At 45.2% G+C, this 14,441-nt stretch overlaps 1 protein-coding gene across 3 annotated transcripts; it reads left to right on the forward strand.

The window, feature by feature from the left end:
- The first annotated feature begins 906 nt into the window (after positions 1–906).
- Positions 907–13,237, forward strand: RNPS1 (RNA binding protein with serine rich domain 1). Of its 3 annotated transcripts, none has more exons than XM_035131932.2 (8): positions 912–1,006; positions 6,642–6,834; positions 7,121–7,276; positions 8,122–8,313; positions 9,429–9,531; positions 10,559–10,712; positions 11,527–11,668; positions 12,282–13,237. In XM_035131932.2, the coding sequence occupies exons 2-8, from the start codon at positions 6,764–6,766 to the stop codon at positions 12,385–12,387; spliced, it is 924 nt and encodes a 307-aa protein (XP_034987823.1). In that variant the 5' UTR covers positions 912–1,006; positions 6,642–6,763; the 3' UTR covers positions 12,388–13,237. The 3 variants fall into 3 exon arrangements, with proteins under 3 accessions (XP_034987826.1, XP_034987823.1, XP_034987825.1); XM_035131934.2 differs by having other exon boundaries at positions 8,158–8,313; XM_035131935.2 differs by lacking the exon at positions 6,642–6,834 and having other exon boundaries at positions 907–1,006.
- The last annotated feature ends 1,204 nt before the right edge of the window (positions 13,238–14,441 follow it).

Consider the following 14,441-nt stretch of genomic DNA (forward strand, 5'->3'; position numbering starts at 1 on the left):
AGCTGTGTTGGTTAGCTACCTATAAAGGGGGAAAAAACCCAAAATAACAGTGGTGTAATAACTTTTTTTGGAACAAACTAAAGGTCACAAATAAGATTTTGACTAATTCTCAGGAGATGGTCTAAAGGCATGTGTGCTATGACAGAAAAAAACATAGAATCCAACTGTAAGAAAATACATAAATAGGTTTTAAGCAAAGACACAAAATAAAAATGTGTCTATCTGTACAATCTGCCAACTAAAGATAGCATTTAATATATGTTATGAAGTTGACCCTACTCCATGAAAGCTCACAGAGAGTAAACACTGTTTGCCACATGCCTCTTTTATTTTGCTGCTTATTGATTACATTTTATCCTAACCTTCCTCCAAGGAATGCAGGGCATTTATGAAATACCACCGTATCCTATTTGATCCATGCAACAGCCCTGTGTGGTAGGTTAGGCGCTGCCTACCAAACCTCACAGGGTTGTTGCGCGGATAAAATTAGTAAGGGGGAAGAACAATGCATGCCACCTTGAGCTCCTTGAAGGAAGAATAACAACATTAAAGGGATCTGGACAGGCTCTAAAATGTAGTCTCCCTTAGAGAGGGGGTCAGGAGTCTCAGCAGGCCTTCCCACTGAGTTTATTAAAATGTTTAATGTCCAAAGTGCTAGGCGCTTGGAAAAAAAATCCTGCATGAGCTAATAATCCTTTCAACTCCCATTTCCCCTTTCCATTATCGTGTTTTAAGAATTGTTGTTGTCCCCGCCCTCCAAAAAAACCTTCTTCTTTATCTCTATGGAGCTTTAAACTACCACAACAAAAAGGGTCGATCTGCTCCTTTAAGGGGGAACAGTAACCATGGAGATAGAAGGCTACCCCGCCTCTCCTCTCCGCGCTTCCTTTCTTCCGGTGACGCTATCAGCGCGCGCCGCCCAGCGGCTCTTTGCCGCTGTGTGGAAGGCGGCAATCCGCGCGTCACCGCGAGCGCGACGAGGGAGCGACGGTCGGGCTCTGAGGATGTAAGTAGAGGGGAGAGGCGGTAATCCGCCGCCATCTGCCCCGGTGCAGTTGCAGTTAGCCGTGACTGCGCCCGAGTGTGGCAAGAAAAGCTTCCCGGACGCTGGGGGTGGGTCTGTGAGGGAGGTCGGCCCCGCGGATGAGCTCGAGGAGCGGGGAGGCCTTGGCTGGAGGGGAGAGTTTGGGAGCCCTTAGAGGCGCTGTGTGTGGTCGGTTGACTGAAGCGGCAGAGCCGATTTGCTCCGCCCCTTCCCGTTTCCCTCTTTCTCCGTGTCGGGCGAGGAAAGCTCGTATCGCCAGCTAGGCCCAGTTGAGGAGGGGGTTCCTTTCTCTTCCCACCCCGCCTTTCTCCCTTGAGGGGTCTCCCAAACTTCCTGGAGCCCACTCTGAAAGTCTCTTTCAACCCCCCTTATTTGCCTGACCAGTACTGTGCAAATTCAAGTTGCGTCCTTCTATTATTATATTGATCGTGTTACCTATTTTATTTTGCAAAAGATAATCCCTTATCCAAAGAAATGCAGGATGAGTTTATGGTTCTTCTCTCCCTACCCCCGTTTTAACCTCATAACAGCCCTGTGAGATAGGCCTGTTGTGATCCCTCAGACGAGCCAAGGCCTCTAAGTTGAGCTTTGTGACTGACCAGGGATTTAACCCTCTTGTTTCTGTGATGCTAAGTGTTGCACCACACTGGCCCCCTTGGTTACATCTTATACCTTGGCTTCCAGTGTGGGGATTCTTTCAGTGGATTCTCAGATATGGCTTTATGTTGCAGCACTATGGTGCTTCTGCTACTACGATTCTTACTTTTAGATGTAAGCTGTTGTCCATTCAGCCAGCTTGCAGAGCTAGTAGAGGATATAGCTTGTACCTGGGAAGCTCAAGTTCAAATCTCTGGTCCCTCTTGGTCTTAGAGGGTGGTCATGGTCTTAGGGGGTCTTCTTGGGGGTGGGGGTGGTAGTGAAGAGCAGAAGTGCAGCAGGTGCTATTATAATTCACTTAATATTTGTTTATCAATAGCAAAGAAATTGCCTTTCAATAATAACAGTGATTACTTATACAAATATGCAAGTCCATTGATACTGTATGTTAAAAAAAACCTAAGACTAAAAACATTCACATGATTATGTACGAAGTGGCTTTTCACCACAGTGAAGTCAATGTATTGCCCAAACACAGTAAGGTATACAGGTAGCCATTCTGCTAGCTTTGTGAACATGATAAGAGTCAGATTGCAAAGTCAGTGATTCCCACAGAAAATCTCTAGGCACTATTAAAACTTGTACACAATATTGTTTCTTTTGGGGCAGTACTGGTAGCTTGGGCTTGGTGTTCCTGGTCTTAAAGCACTGAGGATGTGGTATACAGCAGAGACAGTTCTCTTTTACTGAGGGTTCACTGATTTCTCTTAACCACCAAGTTAATTCAAGACCTTATTTAACCTGAACAGGTCCTTTCAAATTGTTTTTGTACCACTTAGAGAGTGCAGTTAATGTGAATAGGAAGTGGGTTGTGAAGTGTGGATATAGAGGAATAATACCTTTAATCCCATTTAATTTCTTTGTTGATGAAAACGTCTGCTGGAGTACGTCCTACTGCTTCCGAAAATGCTCCTGTCTGCTATATAACACAGGGCTATATTCAGAGTTGTCAAAGCAGAATGGCTAAGAAATCTGGGATATCCAGACATAGGTTTTCTGAATGTGAGTTCTTCCCTAGGGCAGGGAATATCATTACACACCTATGCTTCCACAATAGCTGTGAGTGACACAAAAGCAAGAGCTGCCTTCTTGAATGACTTGTGCAGAAATACTTAACACTGTTTCTGTTAAAGGTTAACATAGATTCAAGTGGAAAGCTAAGCTTGTGGGAATAGTCTTCTGCTATAGCAGAAGCAGAGTGGTATAACAGTGTGTGCTTTCCCTTATTTTTGAACTGCTTCAGGCACTTGCAATTTAAGTTACAGACATCAGTAGAATAATGGCCTGTTGGAGCTTACTTTAGACCAGGGGTCAGCAAACTTTTTCAGCAGGGGGCCGGTCCACTGTCCCTCAGACCATGTTGGGGGCCGGACTATATTTTGGGGGAAAAATATGAACAAATTCCTATGCCCCACAAATAACCCAGAGATGCATTTTAAATAAAAGGACATATTCTACTCATGTAATAACACCAGGCAGGCCCCACAAATAACCCAGAGATGCATTTTAAATAAAAGGACACATTCTACTCATGTAAAAACATGCTGATTCCCGGGCCATCCGCGGGCCGGATTGAGAAGGCGATTGGGCCACATCCGGCCCCCGGGCCTTAGTTTGGGGACCCCTGCTTTAGACCTTCCCAAAGGGTTATTTGCATAAGCACATTATACACAGTTTGTGTGTATAATGTGCCTGAGAGAAGTCTCAGCACATGAAAATGCATCTTTAATTTTAATCCAGGTTGCCCTCCGTAAATTAATACTGTAGTTCCAAGTTACAGGTAGGTAGCTGTGTTGGTCTGACGTAGTCAAAAATAAAAAAAATAAAAATCCTTCCAGTAGCTCCTTAGAGACCAACTAAGTTTGTCATAGGTATGAGCTTTCGTGTGTATCTGAAGAAGTGTGCATGCACACAAAAGCTCATACTGTACCTATGACAAACTTAGTTGGTCTCTAAGGTGCTACTGGAAGGATTTTTATTATTATTATTTTGTAGTTCCAAGTGTTAATCTTAAAGATGACAAAACATATTTGTCCTTCGTAGGTCAAATGTACATCAAACAACCTTGCTCTCTCAGTGCCTGTTGAGTTACTTGAGCATAGCAGTGTACAGGAATTGAACTACAAGGATGAAAACCTTTGTTTTCAGATTTTCCACCCATTTCCCATGGGTTGCCCTGATGCTGGTTTGCTAGGGAAAAATACATACACTTAATCTGAAATGTACAGTACCCTGTACTCTACCATTCTAAAATAGTCATTATTTTTAATGTATGACTTTAAAACACCTTGGGTTTTATACTGAGAGGTAGAATTACAGTAATTGAAATAAGCCATAGCTACTCTCAGCAGGTGGTGCTGTAGGTTAAACCACAGAGCCTAGGGCTTGCCGATCAGAAGGTCGGCAGTTCGAATCCCCTTGACGGGGTGAGCTCCCGTTGCTCGGTCCCAGCTCCTGCCAACCTAGCAGTTCGAAAGCACGTCAAAGTGCATGTAGATAAATAGGTACCGCAACAGCGGGAAGGTAAACGGCGTTTTCATGTGCTGCTCTGGTTCGCCAGAAGCAGCTTTGTCATGCTGGCCACATGACCTGGAAGCTGTACGCCGGCTCCCTCGGCCAATAATGCGAGATGAGCTCCGCAACCCCAGAGTCAGTCATGGCTGGACCTAATGGTCAGGGGTCCCTTTACCTTTACTCTCAGAATATAGAGACACTCTTGAGCCCACAGTGTGTATAACCCTTAAGGACTTATGTACCTTATCTGCTGTAGCCAGCAGCATTTCCAACTGAGGATCTTTTATGCCAGGATGGGAAATGATGGCCCTCCAAATTTTGTTGGATTGTCAACTCCCATCACCCCAATAATTGGCTATGCTGGCTGGGGCTGATGGGAGTTGGAGTCCAAGAACATCTGGAAGACCACAGGTTTTACCACCCCTGTTCTGTGATCTGAGGATAGGGTTATGTGCTGTGCTTCTGCTGTTACATTTAATAGTCTCTGGGAGTTACCCTGGAGCTAAAATTGCAGACTTAACTGCAGCACTCTATCAATACAAAATAATGCTTAGCAGTAGTAATGAGAAACTGCATTAATAATTTAGGAAGAGCAGTATAAATTCTTACAAACAATTAAAATCTACTATAATTTTCCTGGGACTTAAAATGCTTTCTTGCTACTACTGTACCACAATGTCCTGTTGAGGTACCTTGCTTTCTATTGCAGAGGTAGCTGACGTGGTGTTCTCCAGGTGTTGCTGGACTATAACTCCAGTCATCCATGAGAGTTGGCTGTGATGACAGGCTGATGGGAGTTGGAGTTCAATTCATATGGAGGGCACCATGTTGGCTACCACTGTCCTGTTGTAATGCTATGTTGATTGTGTTCTTCCTCCTTTTGTTGGGTGATTAGAAAGAAAATTCAAATGCTCTGTGTAAACACACTCTTAAATTGTTCAGCAGATGCTATTTTCAAATGGGTAATAAGCCACACGGAAGTGTGTGAACTATAATGCTTTGCATGAAGCTTGTGCCTTTTCTTGTGAAGTGGGTTTTCTTTTCCTCTGCCTACCGTGTTTCTCCTTTTTTAAGACGTAGGCATAATATAAGACATAGCAGGATTTCTAAGCAATTGTGCGATATAAGCCATAACCCGAAAATAAGACATAGTGATAGACCCTTCCCCCCTCCCGCCAGCAAACTCCCCCCCCCCTAAAAATCTCTCCCCATTTTGCTGTCGCTCCAAAGACACGTATTTCTTTTAAAAGCTTGTAAAAATGCACCGAAGAGCCATAGCTGCTGGTTGCTGCAGACTCGTGATTTCCCCTCCCGTTCGATTTTTTTTTTTTTAGCTAGGCTGTGTGAGTGAAGAGGAGAAAAGTGGCATTTGCGGTGGGGAGGAGATGAAACAGGAGGAAGAAAAGAGGGGCGATTGAAGACGCTGCCTTCCCCTTTAGGGAGAGACTCTGTGTGCGCGTCTCTCTCTCTCTCTCTCTCTCTCCCCTGCGTGTCTCTCTCTCTCTCTCTCTCTCTCTCACACACACACACACACACACACACACACACACACACACACAGAGCCCACCTCTCGCTTCCCCCCACCTTCCCCCCTTTTAAAAACCTTTTAAAAAGTGAGGATTCTTTTTCTTTCTATTGCTTGTCTGTAGAGCTGCCCCTTTAAGGATTTTTACTGGTACCGGGATCGCTGCCGGTGGCTTCTCGCTGTTTAGGAGCTGCTAAAAGTTAACATTTTGTGGGTAAGAGAAGCAGTTAGGACCAGCAGATTATCTCACCCCGCTTTCCTGCTGGCTCAATTGCTACAATTGCTACCATTTACCATTTTAATTGCTGCTCAACTGCCTTGTTTTCTACAGTATCTCTTATCAGCCGGTAGCCTCTTTGCTATCAGTGCTACAAAGTGCTACATTGTTGGAACTTTCGCTCTTAAGTCTTGGGCTGGCTGGTAGAGATCCTTATTTGCTATACGTACTGCATCACACAGATAGATTCCATTATACTGTACTGGTTTAAATTTAAGAAGCTCCAGTGTAGCAGATTGCTATTAAGTGAGTCCCCACCTGGGAGGAGAGAGAGAGAGAGAGCAGCCCTTCGGAGGAGCTCCCTCCCTCCCTCCCTCACGAACATCCCAGGGCCGGGGAGAGAGGGCTGGGCCAGGGACGCACACACTTCCCTTCCCTCAGACTCCCTCTCACGGAGTTTGGTGGTGGCTGTTGCCCGTCCTTTTCTTTCAGTCAAGAATCCTGCCCCGCAGGGAGCCAGGGAGCAAGAGGGGCACTGCTCCTGACGTAATAAAAACAAGACATTCCCTGAAAATAAGCCACCCAGTGTTTTTTTGAGGGAAAAAAGTTATAAGACGGTGTCTTAAAATGTGAGAAACACGGTATATGTTAACTGTCTCATATCCCTTTTATCTTGTCACTAGGCTGCTCTTTGGAGTTTATTGCACTCGCTTAGGGATCGTTTCTCAGAATCAAGGAGTTAGAAGTAAGCTTTCAGATAAGTGAGCCCCCCAAAAAGTGCCGCTTTTGGACTCGGAAGGGGAAAATGGAGCTGTCAGGAATGAAAAAGAAGAGTTTGCTAGGAATCAAAGAAAATAATAAAAAGTCCAGCACTAGGTAATAATTGTCTGAATGTTCAAGGCCTCACCCCTCTTGGGGGATCTGTGCAGACTCCTAGGGATTTCCCATCAAGCATGAGGAATTAGAAATGCATCTTCCCCTCCTTTTCATAATCTCCATATACAGTATTCCACACCATTGGCTTTCTTTCATGAAGCCGCTCCATAGTGTAAACACTGGGGATTTGTCTCTTAGCATCTTTGTAGCAATGACATTTCTTTCTTTTGTTGCAACTGAAATTGTGGGGTTGGAAATTAAGTTTCTCAACCTTTGTTCATTAAAGGGCTCCCTCTCCTACCAAGCGCAAGGACCGTACAGAAGAAAAGTCCAAGGACAGGTCCAAAGACAAGCCAGCTACAAAGGAGTCGAGTGAAAAGGATCGCGGGCGCGACAAAACTCGCAAGAGGCGCAGCGCCTCCAGTGGTAGTAGCAGCACCAGGTAAGCAGAGTCAGGAATTCTTGGGTTTCTGAAGGCCATTTCAAGGACCAGGCCTTCCCAAGGATTCTTAATCGGCTGTTAAAAAATGATGCCGCCATGCTCAGAAAGTGCAAACCTTTTAACTTTTCAGATGTTGGATACAGAAATGGAGTTGTGGTGGATGTCTCCACTATGCCCTACTTGTGAGATTCCCAGGAATGTAGGGCAGTTAAGCTTGAGAACTTAAAATATGCCCCTTGATCTGAACCAGCAGGCCGGTTGTAAGCTGAGTGAAGCAGTAATGCTAAACACATATTTGACTTCAGGTCCTCTTCTCTGATTGAGATATTGGGGGTTTGTGTGTGGTTTCTCACAGGAGGTCTGTTTGAACCCAAATGATCTGTTTGGAGGTGAGGCCCTTCTTGGTTCATCTTTAGAAGATGTGTGTCCTGCATTTACAAAGGGGTGTATGTGTGTGTGTTATGGGCACTTCAACTGGAACACCCTCCAAAGGGAGGTAATTTCAGAGACCATTAAAACATTTTTCTTTGCCTGAGCATTTTAGACGGTGGCATTATTAGTGGGCTGAATGGTATTTCTGATTCTTCATTAAATTGGTTTTATAAGGTATTTGTAATTTGAGGTGACTTTTGTATATTGCTCTGAAATCTGTTTTGGGACAAATGAATACAATAAGTGAAATGATTTAGAAAGAGCATCACCTCTGCATTTGGAGGTGGCCAGGTTTGGGTTGGAACTGCAAAAGACAATGGTGTGTTCTTTCCAACACCTTCAGAAGTTCTTGGGGGTTATCGGGAGAACACCCTTGCTGCCATTAGTCTCTTGCATGACACCTTCTCTGCCAGGTCTCGCTCCAGTTCCACATCCAGTTCTGGTTCTAGCTCCAGCACCGGCTCCAGCAGTGGCTCCAGCTCCTCCTCCGCGTCAAGCCGCTCTGGGAGTTCAAGCACCTCCCGCAGTTCCAGCTCCAGCAGCTCCTCGGGTTCTCCAAGCCCATCTCGACATCGGCACGACAACAGGAGGCGTTCCCGTTCAAAGTGAGTCTAGATTATTGGAGGCTGCTGGCTACTTTTATATCCATTCGCCTTGATAAGTGCTTCCTGTAAGACAGGGGTGGGGGACCCTTTTCAGCTCAAAGGCCATGTTCCTTTCATGGGGAGCGGCAAATGCTAGCAGTGGGCCAGAGGCAGAAGTGGGCAAAATAACAGATTGTCCTGTTCTTTGCCTTTTGAATCTCATCTTTGGGAACCTGTGTTATATGAAAAAGATGCTTCTAAATTTCAAACTTTGTCAATAGTGTCAAATAAAGCAGCGTTTCTCAACCGCTGTTCCGCGGCACACTAGTGTGCCGCGAGACGCTGGCTGGTGTGCCGCGACGTGCGGCGACGAGAAGGGCGATTTGCATTGTCATGTGCCTGCCGGCCGCCAATAACTAACACTGACCCGCCGGAAAGGAAGCCGGCCAGGTCACGACGTGGAGCGAGCGCAGCTCTCAACAGCCACCACCACAGGAGGGTGGTTTTAGAGAAACTTAAAGAAGCTGGCTGGATGAGCTCAACCTGAAACTTGCTGAGCAAAGGATTGTGCTGGCAGAGAAATCAGCGGCTTGTGAAGCCTTATTACAGGAGATTGCAACCAACACAGCAATTGGCAAGTGTTTCTTACAGTCATAATTATATAGTCAATATAGGGCGGAACAGAGTTAAATTTTTTAACTTTTTTAATGGTGGTGTTCCTCGTGATTTTTTTCATGGAACAAGTGTGCCTTGGCCCAAAAAAGGTTGAGAAACACTGAAATAAAGGTCCCTCCAAGCCAGGCATAGGCAACCTTGGCTCTCCAGATGTTTTGGAACTACAACTCCCATGATCCCTGACCACTGACATCTGGAGAGCCAAGGTTGCCTATGCCTGCCTAAGCCCTACTGAATTTAAGTTAAGCCTCAATAGTTACTCACTTCACCCTTTTAGCATAATTATTTCTTGAAAACTATCAATGGCCTTTTTTTTTAGTAACAAATTTAGCAAGGAATACAGAATAAGATCACTGGTGGGTTTTTTTGTCATGCTGCATTGATAGGAGTTAATGAAGAGCTTGAGTTGCAGATCCATATGTTTAAATTTTTGTTTGACACTTTTTGTTTATTTCCACCAGGTCTAAACCGCCCAAGAGAGATGAAAAGGAACGGAAGAGGAGGAGTCCATCACCGAAACCTACCAAAGTACATGTTGGGAGACTCACCAGAAATGTGACTAAGGTAACAGATGCCTGTTGTTCACTTGTACCCAGAAAGAAGTAAAAAGGCCAAAGGGGGTAGGGAAACAAAATTCCCCCAGAACCAATGGTCTGACTCAGTATAAGACAGCTTCCTGTAAGTCCATATTGAATATGAATGCTGGGGATGCTATTGACCAAGGGTCCCTCCCAGTATTGATACACTAGATCTCTATAAGGGAGAATGATGTTGTGCTCAGGCTCTGCTTGTGAGTGGCTTGACCCCTGTGAGAACAGTGTGCTAGACTATATGGGCCACTGGCTTGGTCCAGCAGGCTGTTCTAATTTATATATATATATAAAAATGTAAAGGGGACCTGCGCGTGTGCATTGACCTTTCGCCAAAACCGCTTGACCGATTACGTTCAAATTTTGACACAACGTCAAATGTGAATGTCTGAGTAACACCATGCCCATTGGTAAGACAGATGTCACACCTACACCAAGTAAAACCCCCAAAACAGGGTCCATCAGAACGCTCAAATCACACAGCCGGGGAAGCTGGGAAATAGAAGGCAGAAGAGGTTGCAACACAGCGCCCTCTAGCAGCGGCTACACTGGTACTACAGCTAGCTAGAAAACCTTGGCCCTCTATTGGAGGCTACACTGGTACTGCAGCTACTAGACCGAATGGGGGCTCGCATTTACAGACTAGGCAGAATGGAGGTGGGGACTCACCTGGGTGTGGGTTGCGGGGAGGAGGGGGCGGGATAGGTCATGGATCGGGACAGGGTGGGGGGAATCACAGGGATGAGCCACAGCAATGTGTGGCCTGGCCAGCTAGTGCTCCTATAGATACAACTGAGTAAAGTTCAGGTAACCTGGGAAGCAAAACTGTTGAATCATTTCAATGTGTAATTGAATGGTCTTCACTCTTTTTGTTCAAATCCAGTTAAAGGGGCATGTGTGTGTTGCTGCTTCCGCCGCTGCCCTTTCAGTGTTTTGTTATGAAGATGGAAGGTAATGAACGTTTGCCATGAGCATTAAGGAGCTTGCTTTTCCTCTTCCAGGACCACATAATGGAAATATTTTCCACTTATGGAAAGATCAAAATGATTGATATGCCAGTTGACAGACTCAACCCACACCTTTCAAAGGGTTATGCATATGTAGAATTTGAGAATCCAGATGATGCTGAGAAGGCATTGAAGCACATGGATGGAGGTGGGTTTCAGAGGCTGGCTGCATTGTTAAGACTGAAAAATCTTTATGCTGTAATGTGAGATGATCCCCCCATTAAACAAGGGTTTCAGATTTCCCAAAAGTGATATAGGTTCTACCAGCTAGGAGGGCTCTTTGCAGAGCACACCTGAACAAAATAAGGCTCTGGGTTCTTCAAGTTTTACTCTTATAATAATAAAAATATATCTTTTTACCTGTATGACTTCTTTTTGAAAAAATCAACCTTGTCTGCCAGGAATATGGGCTGGTGGGACCTCTGTGACCACACAATTTTGGTTTCTGGCCCAAAGTGAGAAGGGTGGATCATCCTGATGAAAATGGCCCCCAAGGTAAACTGCATTCTCCAGAAAGGCAATGGACTTGTGGGCATGAGCAAATACCTTGGAATAAGTTGGCAGCAATTATTCATAAAGAAAGCAGAGGCTTGTCCCAGGAAAAACTTGCAGTCCCATGCTGGACATTAAAAAATGTATAGTGTAGGTCAGAGGTTATGAATCTCTTTTTTTTCTTGGGGGCTAATGACCCACAGAGGGAATTAGTCAGGGAACTGGGCCTGATTGTAATAGGTAAGCAAAGTGATGTTTGTGGCTCCCCAATGTCTTTTTGGTATCTTCTTGCATGTATGTGCTACACCTGTGTATTACTATCTCCCTCTAGGTTCCCTGCTCCCCCACACCACTGCCATAGTTTGACCTTCCCTAGTGAGCAAGAAGGCAGAGGCTGCAGGGGGCCTTTGCGTCAATCCCTCCACCCTGCTGAAACAAATCAACTTTCTGCTTCTGTGATCTTTAAATAGGGCAGATTGATGGTCAGGAGATCACTGCCACGGCTGTCCTGACTCCTCGGCCCAGGATGCCTCTCAGGCGTTTCTCCCCTCCGCGGAGGATGTTGCCGCCACCACCCATGTGGCGTCGTTCTCCACCTCGCATGAGGAGAAGGTAGGTTGCCTTTGTGGAGCTGGGTAAGCCAGAGGGGCTTAGCTGTTTACAGCTGGTAGGAGCTCTGTCCATGGAGGCAAACTAAAAAGGACACCTGCGGACTCAAATGAGTCACACCAAGGATGGGCAGTGAGTTACTTCCTGCACTACAGCTGATGGTGAACAAAGACTGTCCCTGCAGAAAGTATTTGAAGGATAGGCGCCCCCTTCCAGAGCATTAGCATCAGTTTGTTTGTATGCCGCTTTTCCACAACAGTGCTCAAAGTGACTCACAGCATATCAAATGTACATTAATAAATCCAGCAATTTTATTTTAAAAAATACATTAAATACATTAGGGGAAGGCAGGTGGAAGTACTTTCTGATCTAGGAACTGAGAAAATATTTATTTTATTTAGTTATTATACAGTTGCTATATTGCTTTCTGCATGAGGGTTCATTTGGAAAATGTTAGCATGCTGAACTGCCTTCACCCTTTAGGATATTTTAACTGCTCTTGAATGCTGTTGAATAAAAAGGGACTGACTAGATAAGTGTGGATTACTTTAGATATCCATCCATTCTCCTAACTGAAGCTCTGCTCTCTTCCTCACAACTATCTATTCCCTTTCAGGTCCAGGTCTCCCAGGCGCAGATCCCCGGTTCGCAGACGGTCACGATCCAGATCTCCAGGCCGCAGGCGTCACCGCAGCCGATCCAGTTCCAACTCTTCCCGATAAAATGTGGGACTTGGCAGCTTTTTGTTTTTTTCGTTGTTTTTTTTAAACTTAAAAGTGCATTCAGTTTAAAAATTGTACCTTTGAAAAATAAAAGAGGAATGAAAATGAAACGAAGGGACCTAGCCTAGTGTCTTGGGCCCAGCAGGGTGAACTGTGGACTTTTGTTGGACTTAAAGTCCTTTTTAAAGGGAGCTTTGGTTTGCAAGTTCTCAACAAGAAACATTGTTCTTTAGACATGATACTGTCCTCTTAAGTCCAGTGAAGTCTCTTGTTTTTAGGATATGTCAAAAATAAACTTATACTGTTGGAAGTAAGAAATGGCAGGCTGCAAGAAAACCCTAAGCAAATTTATATACGGACTGGTTCCTCTCCCCCCCCCCCCGCCACCCTCAGCTCTTAGGGATGTTGGCACACAGAAACGCTTTCTCGTATTCCTTGCTGCTGGTGCATTTAACCAGCAAGAGAACTGGGGGGCTAGGACTAGTGTTCTTTTTAAGGCATCCCTTCCTTTACTAAAATGTTTTTGGTGCATTGTTCACATGACCTGTCCTTGCCAAGACCGATGTAAATGCTTTCGCTTTTAGAAGATGTGAAACAAATAGGCAGAAAAGCTATTTCTCTTGCCACCTTCCTCCTGGGGTGGAAGGTGATGATTCTGAGACCATTTGGGATAACTAGTGTTCATTTTGCAAAAGGCCAAGAGAATTGCAACCTATTGTACAGTCATTACTATAAAGTTTGATTTTTGTATACCTTTAGCATCTTGTAGTCATGTTGTTGGTACTTGTGTGGAATGGCAAGACTGAATAAACCAATAAGGTTTGGAATAAATGTGTATGGATTCTTTTGTATTCGAGAAATGTGATGGCGGTTCTGTGTGCTTAAAATTTTACCACTGAATCCTGCAATGGATATGGTGGTTTCTCAGTCCAGTTTTCAGTGAGGCATCCAAATACACCATCTCCACCTGCTCAGAACAGGTGAGTGTGTAGGACAGGGGTCTTCAAACAAAGATCCGCGGGCCAGATCCGGACCACTAGGCTCGTAAATCTGGACCCTGCCACCTGCTTGGTCAGTCCCTGCGTGCTGAGATAAACCTGGCGTGGTGTTTCCTTGAAAAGAAGCTGCGGATGCCTCACCACGGGGGGGGGGGGGCGCTGGGCGGGTGGCGACGCTTCTGCGGCTTCCGATTAGCTGCAGGAAGCTCCTGCAGCCAATCGGAAGCTTGCGGACACCTCGCTGCACCGGGGTGGGGGTGGGGACTGACTGAGCTTCCGATCGGCTGCAGGAAGCTCATATCTTTCAAATCGTCATTTTTCAAATCTTTCAAAGAATTGTAGATTTGGAAAGGGACCACGAGGGTCATCTAGTCCAAAATATGCAGGAACATTTTGCCCAATGTAAGGCTTGAACCCTGATAGGAAGAGACTCCTGCTCTACAGAATGAGCTACACTCTGGCTTAGGAAGCAGCCATTCCAGAAGCACAACCTGTCATCATGGGAGCCTCCGTTTTCCCCTGAAACAAAATACGATTGCCCGCGGGGTTCATTTCCCGCCTTTTAGGCCATGATTAAGGGGGAGTGGGCTAGACCACTGCAAGATGTAAGAAAGATTCTGCAGGAGCTTGGTGACTTCACAGATGAACTAACTGTTCCACTCTGATTAATTACTATTTAAAAAATAAAAATGCAACTAGCAAGGCCATTTTAGAAGAGGCAGATGAGGGGCTGTGGTGCTCAAGACAGTCAGCAAGTCTTGGGACAGATTTCAGGGTTGGGGGTAGTGGTTAAGAGTATTGGATTAGGTAGGATCCCAGGGAGCAAGATTCACTTTCCTGTTCAGCTGCAAAGCTCTATGGGTGATCTTGGCCAACTCAATAACCTACCTCACAGGATTGTTGTGAGAATAAAAATGGAGAGGAGGGAGAACATACACGCCAACCTCCAAACCCCTTGGATAAAGAATGGGGTATGGATAAAATAAATAAATAAAATGAATAAAATTCAACCCAAGAGTGAAACCAGTAACACCCCACCCAGAGTCTCAAAAACAG

This window comes from Zootoca vivipara, chromosome 14 (assembly GCF_963506605.1).
Source record: "Zootoca vivipara chromosome 14, rZooViv1.1, whole genome shotgun sequence".
NCBI classification, from domain to species: domain Eukaryota; kingdom Metazoa; phylum Chordata; class Lepidosauria; order Squamata; family Lacertidae; genus Zootoca; species Zootoca vivipara.

Bases quoted from the DNA above. Each gene is read 5' to 3' on its own strand.
- RNPS1 (XM_035131932.2), top strand. From the start codon at position 6,764: ATGGAGCTGTCAGGAATGAAAAAGAAGAGTTTGCTAGGAATCAAAGAA. The intron at 6,835-7,120 runs GTAATAATTGTC...TGTTCATTAAAG, and splicing joins AATAAAAAGTCCAGCACTAG to GGCTCCCTCTCCTACCAAGC. The intron at 8,314-9,428 runs GTGAGTCTAGAT...TATTTCCACCAG, and splicing joins AGGAGGCGTTCCCGTTCAAA to GTCTAAACCGCCCAAGAGAG.